Source organism: Benincasa hispida, chromosome 11 (assembly GCF_009727055.1).
Source record: "Benincasa hispida cultivar B227 chromosome 11, ASM972705v1, whole genome shotgun sequence".
Lineage (NCBI taxonomy): Eukaryota > Viridiplantae > Streptophyta > Magnoliopsida > Cucurbitales > Cucurbitaceae > Benincasa > Benincasa hispida.
This window is the reverse complement of record NC_052359.1, coordinates 14,407,716-14,426,437: the sequence shown is the minus strand read 5'-3', so window position 1 is coordinate 14,426,437 and position 18,722 is coordinate 14,407,716. Positions and strand designations below refer to the sequence as shown.

At 34.0% G+C, this 18,722-nt stretch overlaps 1 protein-coding gene across 1 annotated transcript; it reads right to left on the bottom strand.

The window, feature by feature from the left end:
* Positions 1–1,205: 1,205 nt before the first annotated feature.
* LOC120090488 (nuclear intron maturase 3, mitochondrial) lies at positions 1,206–6,913 on the bottom strand. The gene is made up of 4 exons (XM_039048194.1): positions 6,529–6,913; positions 3,259–6,409; positions 2,965–3,065; positions 1,206–2,513 (listed from the first exon to the last, which is right to left on the bottom strand). Exons 1-2 carry the CDS (start codon positions 6,742–6,744, stop codon positions 4,106–4,108), a joined length of 2,520 nt encoding a protein of 839 aa, XP_038904122.1. The 5' UTR covers positions 6,745–6,913; the 3' UTR covers positions 1,206–2,513; positions 2,965–3,065; positions 3,259–4,105.
* Positions 6,914–18,722: the final 11,809 nt, after the last annotated feature.

Below are 18,722 nucleotides of genomic sequence, written 5' to 3'. Positions count from 1 at the left end.
AAGAACCGTATGTATTTTACTCCTAATTTATCTCTTCGTTTGTGATTTCAAAATCGTGAGGCCCCATAAACTTTGCTCAATTTCGTTGATTTCTATTTACGATTTAGAGCCTTAGTTAAATTAAACACAAGAAATCACCAAATAGCATACCGAGCATTTGATCTTCATCCTTCCGTTTTATTCACTATTTTCTCTCTTTGCTTATATTACATGTTCAATCCTCTCTTTGAAGTCAAAGATTCTAAATTTTGTGATGCTCAATAATTTAGAGATACGTGTGATTTCGATTCTTTATAGTTTAAGAAGTTTATTGGTTATGACACTTTGTTCAACTCCCTATTGTATTATTGGATGATAATGTAGAGTAAATTTTTTTGGAGCGAGATCGAGGAGCGAAACCCATCACTCGTACATCTTTGGTTATTTTTGTAAAGATGGAGGAAGAAGGTTAAAAAACTTAGTTTCTCAATAGCGGGATCAAATCTCATTTTCACCTCAGGAAAAGGTTATAGAGCTTGGATCTAAAGATACAATGAGCTACTCAAGTTCCCATGTTCAATTCAACCAAGATCATTGCAAATTTCGAAATTCTTAAAATTTGTTTTTCTTTTAAAACTGTTGACCCCTTCCACCAAATAAAAGAAATAAAAATATTTTTTTAACATATATACACAAGTGTCCAAACTAACTTGCACACATTGTTATCTCAAGCGACAACTCGCAAAAAACTAAAACAATTTAAATTACAAGCTCGATTCTCAAGCAAAGTCTAATAGTCATTTAGACTTCATTTGATAACAATTTTGTTATTATTTTTTAATTTTTAAAATTTGTGCTTGTTCCTCACAATACTCCAATTATGATTTTCATATTCGTTAAAGAAATACTTTAGCCATTAGTTTAATTCTAACAACAAAAGCTATGTAAAATTAGTGTTTATAAACTTAATTATAAACGGAGCCTAAGATATAATTTTTTTTTGCATCTGTGAGGAAACCAATATAAAATGTAAAGAATTTATGTTGGTTAATCCCTTGCATTTTCAATGCTGCATCAAATGGATCATTGATTAATATAATTTTATTTTAATTCACAAATCTAGTAAACACCTACAGCAAATGATGCAAATTGAAACTTTAAATACTTATGAGATACTTTTAAAAGTGATGCATGCATCAACAGCCAAAACGAACAAAAGAGGCAGATTAAATCATTCAAGCTGAGACTGATAAGATTATTACAATGAATTCCTACCAATCTGGAGATAAAAATTTTTGCTAATAAAATCTTAACCAACAAGAATGATATCTATCCCACAGTGAATCTTCCAAGGCAATGCCACTATGGACAATTACTTTTCTCAGCCCCTCGAGAAGATGGGGGCGGTCAAAACCGTCACAGTATTCTCTAGGGATACTCATTTACCAAACTACACCAAATTTAAATTATAGCTGCTTTCATGAGACCAATACTACATATGAACATTTGAAAACCAAGGCAATGCAGAATACAGGCACTCAGAAAAGGTTGAACGCAAGTCATCGAAAGCATACCAAATTGTTGGACATAGAAGTCACAAACGGCTAGCTTTAGTGTTGGAGAGTTCTCTTTGAAGGGCCATCATCATTCGTGTTGGTGGCAACTACTTTCATTGAAAAAAAATGAAAGAACACAAGGGCATACAAAAAAAAACCAAGCCCACAAAAAAACCCCACTAGAGAAAGGATTTCCAACTAAGTAAGATATTGTCCAAGTGAATAATTACCAAAAGTCTTCGAAACCAAAGCCCAAAGAGAAGCATGGAACCTCACTAAGGACAAACCTCACAAAGGTCCCTATTGACACCTCGAAACACCATTGTTCTTCTCCCCCAAAGATCCCACAAAAGCACACCTCCCACGAGTTTTTCAATGGTTTAACCGTTATGAGATTGCAAGAGTTAAAACTTCTTCTTGGTGTTCACTTTTCAAGAATTTTTTGGATTATTCTATTCAAGATAATCTTAATTGGAATGCTTTCATTCCTTCCATGTAATGGTATTTTTAAACACATGGTTTTCTATTTTATTCGAAATGTTCGTTTTGGGGTATGATGAAGATTCTATGGGTGTATCAACCTAGTTGAGATAGTCAGGTGCATTTGTTGATCTCTATTCTTTCTTTTAGTAGTTTCATGTAATTCGAGTATTAGTCTCTTTTCATTTGATCAATAAAAAGTGGTGTTTTCTTTTCCAAAAAAAAAAAAACCACACACACACACCTCTCATGAACCACAAAAAACAGCCTCTTTGAAAGGCGGATGGGGAAGGAACTCCCCGATCATCAAACGAATATCCCTCTGGCGAGCAAACACAATCAAACTCATGAAAGAAACAATTCCACACCGATCTTGTAAACTGAACCTCCCAGAGAAGAGTTGAGTAAAAAGCTCTTGATTGTCGAGTATACTGGCAGAAAGAAAAATCAACTCTAGAATTGGTTTATCTTTTAACTTCCTCCTTTTCGTTTGAGTTCCTGGTGGTTGAAGCAAAGGTAAATCCATATTACATGAGGAACAGTTCTTTAAACATAAGCACATTGTACCAGAAACTTTTAGATGTTTTTAGTTGCAAACAAATGCTAAGACGATCATAATATTCATTAACTAGCAAACTCACAAGGAATAACAATCAATGAAATTCGGCAATATAGGCTTGCTCTCAAGTCTTGGTCCTTTGAATCATTTAAACTATTAACTCAAACTCCTAGCACACTGGACCAATGTGAGCAGTATTGAGAAGAAAATAAATAGGGAAATGGCAGGCGGAGAACTAAATAAAAAAGTACATTTTAATATTGCTGCCCATGGAATGTCCATAACATTGAGAAAACATTTACAAGAAACAAAACAAAAAATTAACTAATCTTTATGTCACCCTCAGCAATAAAGAAAATTGCAGTATAAAATTCAAAGTTAATGACCAACCTAAGGCTATCCCTTGTAATCAATCCTTCCAAAGAGTATCCCTTGTAGTCAATCCTTACAAAGGCTATCCCTTGTAGTCAATCCTTCCGCATATTAGGCACCTTCATAAAAGAAATACCAAAATGAATGAACTGAGTATAAGCATCCAATCAGTAAAATATTCTAGGATCCAAATGGAATGAACTATCAAATTGGGAAAGAGGTATACGTGACCAGAAGAAATACATGAAAGTAATCAACCAACGAGCGAAAAAAAATAGATCATTCTAAATGATTATTTAAAATTAAATGGACCTCTTAAATTTCAACCACGCGACAGCAACATTATGAAGGCAGTGTGTCTTGTTGCCCGAAGATTACAAGGTGAATGAAGAGAGACGAGGGAAGTGAGAGGAGAGGGAGAAGAAGTGGAATGCCAACTTATAAAAATGCCACATCAATCGATCCTGTACTGCCACACCATCTTCTCTAACAATCAACTCTAGGACCATTTTGAACATTTTTCTGAACTTCAAAGACAAAAACATCTTCTGAAACTTCAAGAACCATAAAGACACTGACTCTAAACCTCAAGGACCAAAGGATATAGCTCAACTGCAAAGCAATCACTTGTGCCAAATGTATTAACCTCTGCATCTCCTAATACACTGATTTATACTGCACACACTAATAAATTTGAATCTACAGCAGAATGAAGAAAAGGCCGCAGAGAAAGATTATAGGGAATACAATATAAGAAAGATCTTCCCGGAGCTATGCTGCCTGAAACTAACAAATTTTCCATGAGATGAGCTTGTACACCCTGTCTCTGTCAAGTGGTTTCCAGAAGAGTGAACCATGTTATCTTGTCATGTTCATTCTTTTAATGGGCTAACTTCCTACAAAATAAGGGAGAATAATGCAGGCTCATGTAGGAACTTTTTCTCTTAAAACCTCTCTATCACCTGCTTTCTCTTTAAGAGAGTCTGTTCACACCCCCTTTTGCTTCCTTGATTTGGGCATCGGCTCACCAACATTCATAGAATTGAATAATTTGTATACAACCCGGATAGCCACACAAAGGAGGGGTGGCTAAGATGTATTAGTACCATCTTCTCAACATGGAGGATGAAAGGAATTTCAGAAGTAAAATGAATTACATTCAGTCCATATCCAATGATAAGGTGCAGTCCAAGTCTTGAAGGTTGATTTTCCCCATGTATAAATCACTAATGTGATCAGCACAGAGAGGGAGGCATCTCTGATTTAAACTTTCATGAATCACTCCCAACCCTTTAACCCATTCCACTCCATTCAATGGATTGACATTCAGAGTCCTTTGCAGTAATCGGACACGATATAAAACAGAGTCTGTTCTATTGCAAAAATGAGCAATACAAGGATATGAAGCTTCATCAGTGGCTAACCTAATCAGAAGCAAAGATAAAGCCCCATCCACAGGGTATGGGTCTACAAGATTTCTTTCTCCCAACATCTTAACTTCTCTTTCTGTTGGGAAGTGCATTTCTTCATTGCCATTCAGATCATAGACTTTCAAATCCTTACTGTAATGTTTCATGGCTTCCCGTTTGGTTGATTCATGCTTTTCTGCCAATGTCAAAATACAAGAAAACCTTAAGTGGTAAGTTACAACAGTTTTGACCATCTTATAGTTATGACAACAGCTAAAGAAGTCTAACCACCGTCTTCCTACACCGGAATACCACTTGATAATATCAGTGTCTTCAAGAGCAATGAGCGAGCTGATTGGCCGAGGACGACCCATTTTATTTGTAAACCCAACCATCTTGACTGCCTTCCTAACAAGCTCTATAGGAGCATCGACTTTGATGCATAGCCTTGTTAAGTCCTCAACTGTTCTTTTAGCATATAGTTCTTCTTCCTCCACTCTTTTCTCTTCATCCTCCCGAGCCTTTTCCTTTTTAACCTTTACAGGATTCAAGTGCTTGTCTATCTGATCTTGAAACCTATCATAAGCATTCACTAGATCTTCTGGCAATTGATTTCTTATGTGTTTTAAAGAGAGGAAATCACCTGCTGACAGCTCACGGTGCCACTCCGCATGATCTTCAAAGGACTGAAAGAAATCTTGCACCACTTCATTGGCCCACTTTCTGAAGATATCTCTAACTTCCTTCTCGATTCGGAATTCAGATTTAAACCCACTAGTTTGCTTCAATTTCTTGAACACGTGACTCAATATCTTTAATCCCAATTTTTTCCTGTTTCTCTCACGGGCATTTCTCAATTCTATTGCTCTAACTTCCTTCTGTCTAAGGTACTTCTTCCTTGCCCTAATTGCCTTCTCTGACATCGGTGGATGCAGAACTGAAGGTGCTACTGCCTGTAGTTCCATTCCTAAGAAACTAATTTTCTCTGAGACAGCACTATGAATTGCAGTATTCATTCGATCCACTTCTAATTCTAAATTCCCTTCTAAATACTTTAGCACTTGACTTTTCAACTCCATTGTTAGCATCTTCGATCCTGACGTTATAACTAATATCTCATCAAGATATCTAACAGCATATATTTTCACCGGATTATGAAAAGAAACAATCTCGTCCAGACTGAACTTAGGATTTTCTTCATTTTTTTGGAGACGTATTTGTTGAATTTCTTTATCAAAGCCATTGAAGTATATATTAAACAAGATAGAACACAAACTACTTTCCTGAGGTAAACCCCTTCCTAAATAACAAGCACCTAATTCAATTTGAATTGCTTCCAATTCAAACAGTTTCCTTAACATATTAATCAAAATATCATCCTTAATTTTCTCTTCCATCAATAAGCACAACGTATCTACATGTACAGATTCAAACTTTTTGTGACGAAATGCAACTGTAAACCACCAGCTAGGGTTTTGCACCGAGTTTTTCAGGTATCTAATCGCAGTGTGTCGCCCCATACCGACACGCCCACCATAAGAGAACGTTACAAATCGTTCATCATAAACAATTTCAAACACCATCCTAATCGCCTCGATTAAGACCTTCAATTTCAAATTCGGTAAGACAAGAGACTCACCTTTCCCTTCCAATGATACCATCCGAACACAGCAAGCTCCAACATCGAAACGATTTTCGGAGAGCTCCCGAGCCATGACCTCGACCGAAAAGCAATTGGAGACCAAATCGAAAAGGGGTAAGGAATCGGGGGCATTACTGAGTGGCGAAGTGATGAGGTTTTGGGAGGCAGTGAGAAGAACAGAAGGAGAGGCAACAACATTTTGAAAAAGGTCGAAGAACTTGCCCTGGGAGAAACGGCTGAGAACTAGAGCCTTGAGTTGGGACCTTGTGAGGGTTTCTGGAGAATGTTGAGACGGAAGGTTGAGCAGAGGCGAATGCTTCAATTTCAATGGCAGATGGGAGTAAAGCTTGGTGAGGGAATTTGAGAGCTTGGGTTTCAATGGAGTCACTACTTTTCTAAAGTGGATGAACATCTGAAGTTAAGGGTACAACGAGCTGTTCAGTACACAAGAAAATTATACAGCTTTCTGATCCATGAAGAAAACAGAACAGAAAGATTAGTAATTAATCAAGAAGAATTCAATTCACATACCAGGTCAGCGAAATTTCTGAAAACAAGAGAGAGAGAAATCGAATGCAAACAATGGAAGGGTAGCGAAGGAAAGAGGTTGAAAGCAAAAGAGGCAGAGAGAAAGTCGCAGAATTGGTTGAGTGACTGAGAAAGCGAAACTGGCGAGGACCAGGGAAGACGAATGTAAACAACCCAGAGGCATGCAATTTTCTGCCGCCGTTCATCGGAAACGGTCATCAAGCCGCTGGAATCGCGTTTTGCCGGCCGCCAGTAGTTGTCGTCGGCGAGTGGGTATGGACGGAAGAGAGAGGGAGGAGTGACGGGGCAATGGAATAATAGTATAGAGGCGGGGCCGAAATGAAATTGGAAGAAAGGGGTTTCCCTGAAAATAAGGGCTATGTTACAATGAACATTTCATTAAATAGAAAAGCAACTTTGTTTTTCCACTGTTAATGTTAATGGCTAGGGTTGTACATTGGTTGAATTCAACCGGATTGAGGGGATTTTTTGGACCAATCTAAAAATTCAGATTGATTGGATTGACTACCCAAGTAAGTCAAATAGGGTACCCAACCCAACCTAGCCCTAGGTTGGGTTGAGTTATCGAGTTGTGTGTTTTCTTTCCCCTATTTTTGGTAGATCAAGAAATCTTACAACAACCCAATCATTATAAAAACCTCCAAGATAAATATAAACTAAAATAGTCTTTAAACATTAATTGGCATATCCACAATCCACAGTCACAAAAATATTCGTGAATCAAACTTCTAAAACATAAAGTACAATATATCCATATATGTGAAACCACATATCTTGAATCCATAGTTAGCTACAAACATAAAGTACAACATTAATAGAATACAATACATAACCACATAAGTTCTTAATCCTATAGAACTACATAGATAGTCAATGACTAAACTATGAACCAAACCTCTAAATCTACAATTATTAGCATCCCGAGGATTCAGCTTAGTCCTGAAAATTTAAAAATATTACAAGTTAGTTTAAATAAAATAAATCAGCAATAAAAAATAAAAAAAATATCATATAAGTATTCAACTTACCATAAAAATTGTCAACCCACTGAATTTCATTTTTGTGTTGTGATGAAGGGCTGTAGGGTTGTACATCGGTCGATATCGATTTTTAGAGGAAATTGGTACCAAAAATTGACCAATCTGTTTGTATGTTTCTAGAACCAAATTGTAGGAATTTTGCTTTGAAAACTGGCCGACGACCGGTCGGGTTGGTCAGTTGGTTTGGTCGGGTTTTTTTCCCTCCCTCTTCTTCTTTTTTTCCTTCCTTTCTTTTTCCCCTCCTCCTCCTCCTTCCTCCCCTCCAACCCAAATTATAATGACTTCGTTCTGTTCAAAATTTGTTGAAAATTGACAAGCATACTTGGTGTTGGTCATTTGATTAGGAACTTCAAATTTGGACCCAATCTTCCTTATTTTGTTAGATGTGGATCACAACTAGGGCTGTACATCTAATCTAGGGTTGCCAAGTGCCATTGGAAGTTATTTTAAAATTAGTGCTTTAAACAAAAACATTGAAAAAGTATCATACATATTACATATTACATAAGTACAAAATAATTCATAGACTTATACAAATACATATTAAGTCATGTTCTCAATTTCTTTTTCTCATACATATTGCATAAGTCAAATTTTGAAAGACATAACATCTAGCCATCAAACAAGATAGGAAATACATATTACATACTACATATTAGATATTACATAACATAAGTCCAAAATAACATAAGAAATACACACTATGACACCACATAACATAAGTCCAAATGAAAAAAAGGAAATACATAACAAGTCCAAACTAAAAAGGAAAAATATATAACAAGTCCAAATTAAAATTCAATCTAAGAAGTCAAAGTCGAAAAGTCTTCAAAGTCTTCAATGTCTTTTTCTTCATCCATGATCATTCTGAATCCTACAAAATTAGCAAATATATAAAAATAATAATAATAAGTCAATATTGTTTATGATTTCTTAATTCTTATCTTAATAATTGTTAAAAAAAAAAAAAGTAAAACCAATACAATACCTTTTTCAACCGTTCAGTCTTCCTCGCATTGTTTGTAAAGATCAATATCTATCTATTTAGAACTGAACCATAGTACATATAAGGGCCTCGACTGTTCTAAGAGCCAATGAAAAACGTGATGAGTCAACTATACGTCCTCCAATACTAAAAGTGGACTCAGATGCAACCGTCGATACTGGGATTGACAATATATCTTTATTTAATGCACTAAGAATCTCAAACCGATGACTATTATGCTTCCACCAATTAAGTATGTCAAAGGCTGGTTCATTCTTAACAAGAGTTTCAAGCAAATACACATCAAGTTCATTTGCCTTATCAAATTGGGTTGCATCTACACTTGAGAATCTTGAAGAAAATCCATACTTTTCCTCTATACCCATTGTTTGAATCGGAACCCTATCCCTAGCCATATTAGCAAACACACTATCATTCTTATCCCCACAAAAAGAAGACGAACTATATGCATTAAAGAGCCTTCTCAAAACATCCTCCACTTTATTTGTCATATTTTTAGCTTCAGTAACAACTTGTTGAAACAATATGATAAAAACCTCAACTTTGATCGCAAATATAACACAAAAGCAACATACAATAGCAAATTAGTGTTCTCATTATTTCCCCAATATTTATCAAACTTAGCCTCCATGCTCTTAGTCACATTCACAAGAATTGGATTTTTATTATCCATAAAATTTTCTTATATGCAATCATGAATGGTGCTAATTTGGTGGAAAATCACATCGGAAGTACTATACAAAAAGCCTAAAATTTTTAAAGTGACATTGTAAAACACTTCCGAAAACCTAACCAACATCCGAGCATTCTCTCAATCATCTTTGGTAGGCTGGCATTCACTTGCAAAAGTGGGTTCGTCATCCTCCAATCTATCAAATGTTTTTTCAAATTTAATAGCGGTATCAAGCATCATACACGCAGAGTTCCATTTAATGCTAATGTCAAGGCATACTAAACTCTTTCAATCTTTTCAATTTCAATACACTTCTTAAATTTTATACCTCGTGCAGAAGAAGACCTTACAAATCTAATGGCATTGCGAATTCTACTAATGCACTCATAATGCTCCTTAAATGCATTACAAACAATAAGCTTCAGTATATGGGCACAACATCTAATATGTAAAAATTCACTTTTCAATAACAACCCACTACTAAATCTCTAAACAAGATAAGCCACAACTGTATCATTTGAGCTTGCATTTTCAACAGTCAACGTCATAACTTTATCAATACCCCAACTCTTGAAATTATTTTCAATGGTCCTACCTATGGTTTCACCTCTATGATTTTCAATGGTAGTAAAACTAAGAATCCTCTTATGTAAATTCCACTTAGAATCAATGAAATGGACAATTAACATAATATAATTCATGTTTTGTCCAGAAGTCCAACATTCAGTAATGAGAGAAACCCTATATTGTTGTATCTTAAACATGTCTCTTTCAACCATTTTTTCTCACTAACATAAATCTTAAGTAGATCCCTAGCCATGGTTACTCGTGATGGAATAAGAAACTTAGGCTCATACAATGCAATCGATTTGTTTATGAATCTTTGAAAACCAATGCCCTCCACAAACCTAAAAGGCAATTCATCTAAAATCACCATCTCAGCAAGGGCTTTCTGACAACTCTCCAAACTAAAGAATTCACAAAAAAGTTTCGAATCAAACTCACCAATAGCTTCTTTGGGTTTGAATACCAATTGTGCTTGTCCCAGTTCTCTCTTTCTCTGATATGTATATTTCTTACAACTTGATAAATGGTTTTTTAAGGTTCCAGTCTCATTTCGTTTAGAATGACAAACATACTTTATCCCACAATATTTACATTTAGCGTAAGGGTCATTAGGATTACAATCATTAATTTTCTCAAAATGGTCCTAGACAATAGAGGTTTTAGTATTCTTATGCTTCTTTATTGGACTGCTTGTTGTTGCTTTGATTGTGTCTGAAACCTCTATTAGATCCTGATCCTGAACTGTTGCTGAATTTTCTGGTGTATCCATATCTACCCTATAAAATAAACATTTTCAGATTTTCTTAGAAAAATACAACATTAAAATTGCAACATTAAAACTAAAATAGTAAGCTCCAAAATAGAGACTAGAGAGAATGAAATGAAACGTGCTCTTTGAAAGAATCCAGCTTAAAGTTGCAAACAAACACTGTTGGTGGTCGCAGAACACTGGAAGCACACTGTTAAAAATAGTTCGGACACTCGACAGTGGACAGTGGAAGCATAAACGTTGGAACTAGAAGCACGAACGTCGGAAGCAGTCACACAAACTTCAAGGGTGGTGGTTGTCGGTTGGTTGTGAAACACTGAAATGAAGAAATTGTTGGAAGGTACCAATGCACAACGGAAGAAACCAGGATCCATAAGCACTCTAATTCATTAATTTTGGCAGAAAAGAAAACATGCTTCAACAGAAATAAATGGGTTTCATGACATACCTTTGAATAACTTTCTCTAAGCTTTGAACCAGCTGTAAATCTCCACTGAATCTTGTAGTAGACCACTCCAAGATCTTCCTTACTATCCTCTTGGTATGCAAGAATGAGTAGTGGGACTCAAAATAAGCTGGAATTAAGGGAATTTGGAGAAACTCACAATAGCAACCTAAAGAAGAACAACTTCTTCTCTCACGAATTTTTCTAAAAAATTTGTTCGGTTACCTTACCTTCAAAACACTCAAATCTCTTCAATATATTGCATACGTTCATGCAAAAAGATTTGCTACATGACATGCAGCTCATGCTTGGAGTTAATGAAAAGTTAAAGTGGGTTGTTTGTGAGCTAGTAGGAAGAAGACAATAGAAAATCCCATTTTTCCAACTTTGTATTTTTCTTTTCTTTTTCAATTTTATCAAAATTGATTTTGTAAATCAATTTTATTTAATAAAACTGAAAATATTATTAATTTTACAAAATTAATTTTATAAATTAATTTTCTTTAATAAAATTAATAAATAATTATTTAAACAATTTAAATAATTACAATTAATTTAATATCAAATATTAAATTAATTTTTACACAATTTCATCTTTAGATATTTAAATCATATTTAAATATTATTTTTCCAATTTCATTTAATTCTAATTTGAACACTTCAAATTAACTTATCACGCTATTCTAGAGCTAATCCATTTACGAGCTAGTAGGGGGACCTCGCGGACCTACAGATCATGGGCTCCAACGATCTGAGATTAATCGGCTAAACTCATTAAACCAATCTAACCCCCATTCGTTAACTAATGGNCCTCGCGGACCTACAGATCATGGGCTCCAACGATCTGAGATTAATCGGCTAAACTCATTAAACCAATCTAACCCCCATTCGTTAACTAATGGGTGATTCCACTAAAGCCCATAGCTGAACTTCCTTAACTGTAGATATATTATGTTCACTCGATATAACCATGATTAGTAAGTTAACCCTTCACAGGTTGCTCGTACTAACGGCTAGGTCAAATCTCTGTTTTACCCCTGAAATTACCTCTTGTTCCTTAAGTTCCACTGATCCCCTAAACACTTGATTTGTGATCCAATCAACAAATCGAATCCCTCTCGAGCTAATGAGAGGGTGAGATCTCTTGTTCAAGACCCAGAATCAGCACTTAAAGGGATCAACCTCTCTACTAACCTTGAATCGGGTAGGAGTGAATTCCCTCTTACACCCTATGTTCCTAGCTATTCATCCGGTCTTATCCCCAAAATGGTAAGCTTATTGAGCAGACGCAGTTGGTCTACTCTTACCGTTTGCAGATCAAAGGATAATCCCGAACAAACAGGAGTTCATAGTTAGCTCAGGATTAAGGTCAAGTTACCTAGGTCATCACTTTGAAATAGTCAGTCTTAAATAGTAAACAGCCTTATAAAGTAAAAGTGACTGGTTTCGTGGTTCGATCTTGCACAAAACTCATTTGCACAGGACACCCCCACTCCTCATGTCTCAACATGAACGAATTAGGATCACTTCATTTATAGCATTTTACAACTCTTTGTAACAACTACAGAGTAGGCCGCATCCAATAGTGTTACCAGAATAAGGTACCCAGCCTTATTCATATACTATAGATCATTTTGACTATTTACTCGAACCTGATCCACTTGTATGTCTCCACATAAAGTTCAAGTACTCATGTAATAGTCAAGGGACTTTGGTTTATTGGATTTCTAAAAAACAATATATTCAATAACAACTTTATTGAATTTTTAGAATAAGTTCTACTATTTACAAACCACGAGTTTTAGGACATAAAACCCAACAGAAATTAAAATGGAGATTGAAGGAGAAGAAATGAAAAGTTAGGGTCTATTTTCCTTTATATGTAAGTGGAAAAATTAAGGGTTTCTTTTGGGTTGGGTTTGCGAAAAGGGGATGGGTTGTTTTTAATAATAATGATAATAAAGCAGAATTTAAAGCTATATGTCGGTCGATTGGTCAGCTTTGTTAGATTTTACGAAATCGACCGACCGACTGATGAAAAATTACTACAAGAAACCGACAACCGATCGACTACATTAAAATTTCGGTCGAACACCCTCAAAATGGTCGGTTTCGATTGATCGGATCGATTTTTGGTGACTTTGTGTACACCTCTAGAGGGCTGTATATTATCTAGAAAAAAAACAATATAAAGGTATTTATGTCATATAAAAATGCATAGTAAATTTCAAAAAATGAATAACAATTAAGTTAGAGGCACCACTTACCACTCTCAGTTTTTTCACAAATCTCCATTTCTTCAAGCTGTGGAGGAAGATCTAATAAGGATATTTTACCATAGATCCAATTTTGTGTACAAATTAAAGCTTCCACTATTTTAGGTGATAATGAACTTCTAAAAGAATCAAAATCCTCCCTCCTATACTAAATACTAATTCAGAAGCCACAGTTGACATAGGAACGACAAAAACATCTTGAACAATTTTGGATAAAATTCGGTATTTGTAGCCATTTAGTTTCCCCTAACCCAGAACATCAAAATGTCACTTAGCTCTTCACAAGGGTCAGACAAATATCGATCCACATCACTTCTCAATTCTAAAGTATGCTTTTCTTGTTTTCTTCTTTTGTATCATAATAATACAAGACCACTCGGTTCAGTTTCAAAAATAATTCCTGAACTCAATAGTCTTGAACTATCACTTGATTCAACTTGTTCATAAACACAAATTTGGACACTCAAATCATCACCAAAGCCATCAACTTGTGATTTGTAAAAATTATACAAATGCATCAAATAAGCTTCAATCCCATCAGCAAGAGCTTTAATCATAGCATCATAAACACTTTTAAAGAAAAAGCATCATAATCCAATTTGTAACGATGGTCAAGCACCAGTTAGAAATACACGCTTATTTATCTTTTCAAATGAAACCCAATATTTGTCATACTTTACCTCCATATTTACAACCATAGTATGCAAAATAGAGTTATGTTCTTTGCTCCAACGAGTTCAAAGCTCATTAATACCTCACATCTCATGAAAGTAAAAATTTGCAGTCATAAATTTTTTCAAAAACATGACAAACACTTTTAACATTTTTTCAATCAGAATTACTCGGTGGCCCTACCCTCTTCTTTCCATGATCATCTTCAGCAAAATAGTCCTGATAATCTAGCTCTTCTTCCTCTAATATTTGAAAAGCTTTATCAAATTTGAGTGCATGCTCAAGCATAAGATAAGTAGAATTCCATCTTGTTGCCACGTCCAAACAAACAAGAGCTTTGCATTCTATTTTCTCTTGCTCCACACAAGCTTTAAACTTTGTCAATCTCTTAGGAGAGGATCTTACATACCTTACAACATTATGAACACTAGCGATGGAACCAAGCATTTCTTTCAATCCATCATTCACAATCAAGTTAATTATGTGAGACATCTCATGTGTAACGATTCACCTTCCAAGACTAAGGTTTTCCAAGTTCTAAGTCTTTTCTTAACATATGAAATAGCACCATCGTTTGAACTTGCATTATCAACAGTTATGGAAAATACTTTATCAACCCCCTATTCCAACAAACAAAACTCAATGACCTTGTCAATTGTCTCACCCTTATGGTTAGTAACTTGACAAAAGTTCAAATTTTTTTTTATGCAAAATCCATTATGAATCAATGAAGTGTGCAATGAGTACCATGTAGTTAACATTTTGCAATAAAGTCCATTTGTTAGTTGTAAGACATACCCTTTGAGAATTGCTAACTAAAAATTATTTCAACTTCTTTTTTTCCTCAAGATAAAGTTATAGATGTCTCTAGCAATTGTTACTCTTGAAGCAGGGTCAAACTTAGAACAAGACACACTGCAAAAATGTCAAACCCTCATTCTCTATATTTGAATGGCAATTCATCAACAATTAATATCTTAGCACAAGCTTCTCTACATACTTGTTGACTAAAAAAATGTAGTCACAAAATTACTACCACATTTTCCATCATTTGAAGGTTGAAGAGTCAAAATAGTTTGTTATTAAGAGTCAAAATAGTTTGTTATTTTTCTTTCTCCTTATATGGATACTTCTTACACTGATTTTTTAAGTATTTCCATAATGTGCTAGTGCCACAAGAAGTAGTATCACAACAATACTATTTACCACAATAATTGCACATGCACCTAGTACTATTTTTTTCCAACTTTATGAAGTTATCTCATACAGTGGAGGTTGTCTTAGTAGATCTAGGCCTCTTCTTAGTAGGTAGTGGTGGTTTACTTGAATTCCCAATTTCAATTGTGTTAGCAACGACATGAGGAAGAGTAGGACTAGAGCTAGAACTAGGACTAGTTTGGCTAAGATGTCCACTATTGCTATCCATAATCTACAAAAATTGAGAAACTATAGTAAAAAACTCAAAAAAGAACCATCACCAAGCAAAGAAAAAAAATTCTAAGAGTATTTATAATTATTTAGTGTATACATTCAATAAACAAAGCAAGACAAATCTAAAACAACCACCAACACAAGTACTAAAAAAATCCACCAAGAGTCCAACAAAAATCCTAAAACAAACATAAATAAAGCACATAAATACATTTTTACAAACCTTGAAACCTATCACTGGAAATCTGAAATTTGGGAAGAAAGAAGTGGAGATCTAAAATTTTTTTAAAAAAGGCAAAGCTTAGAGATGAATCAGAGAAAAAAAAAAATCAGAGTACTAAAATCAGAAAAACAAATGAAGAAACAAGAGAAACAAGCAGAAGCAACATTTGGAAGAATTGGATTGGTTTCACTAAAATTCAATGATGGGTCAGCAAAATTGCTTCAAAACGTGAGGCATGTGCCTAAACTAGAGAGAAATATGATACCACGTTAGACTCAATTGAATGTGAATTACCAAGGCTGTGGTGGCACTTTTAAGGTCATTAAAGAAGAAAAAATCTAGTTGGAGAAAAAATGAATGGTCTCTACGCGATAAAAGATGTGGAGATGGTTCAATTGACCTTACATGTCTGAGATGGTTCAATTGACCTTACATGTCTCTATGCTCAAGGTCAAGTTTAGAGAGTGGAAGACATTGGTTGAAAAGAAAATGAATAAACAAGTTAAGTGTCTAAGAAGATATGATGGATTTGAATGATTAAAAGCTTTTATTTTTATTTATTTATTTTTAATGATTTTGAAAAGCGCAACTAGTCTTAAGGCCAAGATTCGAAAGATAACTCACTAAAATTGAAATTCAACAAGGGCTAGTACATAAATAGAACTTAAGTCTAAAATAATAGAATATGTAGTACAAGAATAAAATAATTGTATATATAGATAAAAAAATGATAAAAGACTAAAAAACCCATGTCTAGTCACCATTTTTTTCGCTCATTTCTGGTTTTCTCAAATTAAAAGCTATCACTGATAGCAGTTATCATTGATGATCACTGATAGGTTCTATCAGCTGTTATCGTTGATAGTTTCTATCAATTGCTATCGATGATAGTTGCTATTAGCGATAGCTTTCAATTTTAGAAAAATTAATACAATCTTGAAATATTAACTTTTAATTTACTATCAATTATTATTAGCTATCATTGATTCACTTTCATCGATTGGAATCAACGTTGAAATATTTCTACTTAAGACTATCAGTGGCTATCAATGATAGATTTATAAATAGTGATCAACTTTGAAAGAAGACCAACAACTTTCATCAATTAGAATCAACCTTGAAATATTAACACTTAAGGCTATTAATGATAGATTTCTATAACTGGTTATCACCTTTGAAAGAAACTCGATATATAGATATCACTTAAATTTTTTCACAGATATCACTAACATCACTCATATTGTGGTTATCAGTGATAGCTTCTTTCATTGATAACATCACTAAGAAGATGTTATCAACGATCTCACTGATATCGTGCTATCAGTGATAGTTCTCTATTACTGATAACGTGCTATCAGTGGTAGCTTCTATCACCGATAACGTGTTATCGGATAACTTCTATCATCAGTATTAGCTCCTATCACTGGTAACATGCTATTAGTAGTAGCTTCTATCAATCATAACTACTGAACACCTTTTTGCCCCTTTCTTGTCCTTCCCAAACATTTATAAGTCTCTTTTCTTTTCGATGATAACTTCTATCACTGATAAACATTCTATTAGTGATAACTTCTAGGCATTCCACTTACATTTTAGTTCGAGATTCAACTTTATTAATTAAATTCACTAAGTTAGCTATCAATGATAGATTTCTACAAGTGACTATTAACTACGAAAATATAATCAAAGATTAAGCTATCAATGATAGAAAATATTAGTGGCTATCACTTATGGACTTTCATTTGCTATTTATACTTATAATTTGTTATAATAATCAAACTTGATGATTGGCTTGTTGGTGTTAAGTCACTTATGAATTGAATATTTTCAAGTCATGCTTATGGAACTCAGCCTCAAAATTCTTGTGAAAAAAATGGGAAGAAAAAAAAATTCAAATAAAAGAAAGAAAAATTTTAAAAGTAAGAGAAAGAGAAGAAGCAAAAACTAAAGAAAATGAAAGAAAATTAAATAGAAAAAAGGAAGCAAAAACTGGAAAAATGAAAGAAAAACTAAAAAAGAAAAAGAAAAAGAAAGAGAAGAAGCAAAAAATCGGAGAAATGAAAGAAAATAAAAATTAAAAAAAGGAATAAGTAAGAGCTGAAGAAAGAAAATAAAAAAAAGAATTATCAAAAACTGAAGAAAGAAAAGAAAATGAAAAAAATGAAAAATAAAGAAAGAAAAAAGAAGGAAATGAAAGAAAATAAAAAAATAAAGGAAAGAATAAAAAAAAAAAAAGAGAAAAATCAAAAACTAAGAAAGAAAATAAAATGAAAAAATGAAAATAGGGAGGGAAGAAGCAAAAATCAAAGAAGAGAAAAAAAATAAAAAGACTAAAAAAAAGTTGTACAACAAAATAAGACAAGGGAGGGCGAAATTGGAAATTAAAAAAAAAATCAAAGATTAACTAGTTAACTCATCCATATTTGCAAATATTTTAAAAATGTAATATATTTTTAGATTTTTTCTCTTATTCTACTATGCATTACAAATATCCATTCAACAAAGAAAGTGGTGAAGACTAGAGAGTCTTGGATAAATCTTGGAAGAATCTTGGAGCTGAAGTTTTATTTGATTTAAGAAGAGTGATAAGTTCCCTTTAAATAGGCCCAAAGGAAAAGTGCTTATACACACCTAATTAACTAACTAACCTAACCTCCTTTAAATAGACCCAAAGGAGAAGGGTTTTGTCACACCTATTCTAAAATTAAAACTGAATTTAAAAAGAGAATACAATCTGTCATTTTTCAAGAAATACCCAAAATACCCTTTTTACAAGAAATACTTAAAATACCCTTAATATCCTTACATCATCTCAACCCCCTTAAAATTAAACTCGTCCTCAAGTTTTAAGTTGAAAACTTGAACTCATCCAAAGCTTGATAAGAGAAGATGTTTGCAATATTGAAAGTATTGCTTATGTTGAATGAAGTTCAGAGGTTGATCTTGTAAGCATTATCATTGAGTTTCTCAAGGATAGCAAATGGTCCGAATTTTTTGTCATTAAGTTTGTTGTAGGTTCCTTTTGGAAAGTGGTACTTTCAAAGATATATCATTAAAAAATTACCCGATTTGAA

What these genes read in the sequence shown, in the direction of transcription:
- LOC120090488 (XM_039048194.1), bottom strand. Translation starts at nt 6,744, where the DNA reads ATGACCGTTTCCGATGAACGGCGGCAGAAAATTGCATGCCTCTGGGTT. An exon ending in TCAGAAATTTCGCTGACCTG is followed by an intron (nt 6,410 to 6,528) that starts GTATGTGAATTG and finishes CCTTAACTTCAG; the next exon opens with ATGTTCATCCACTTTAGAAA.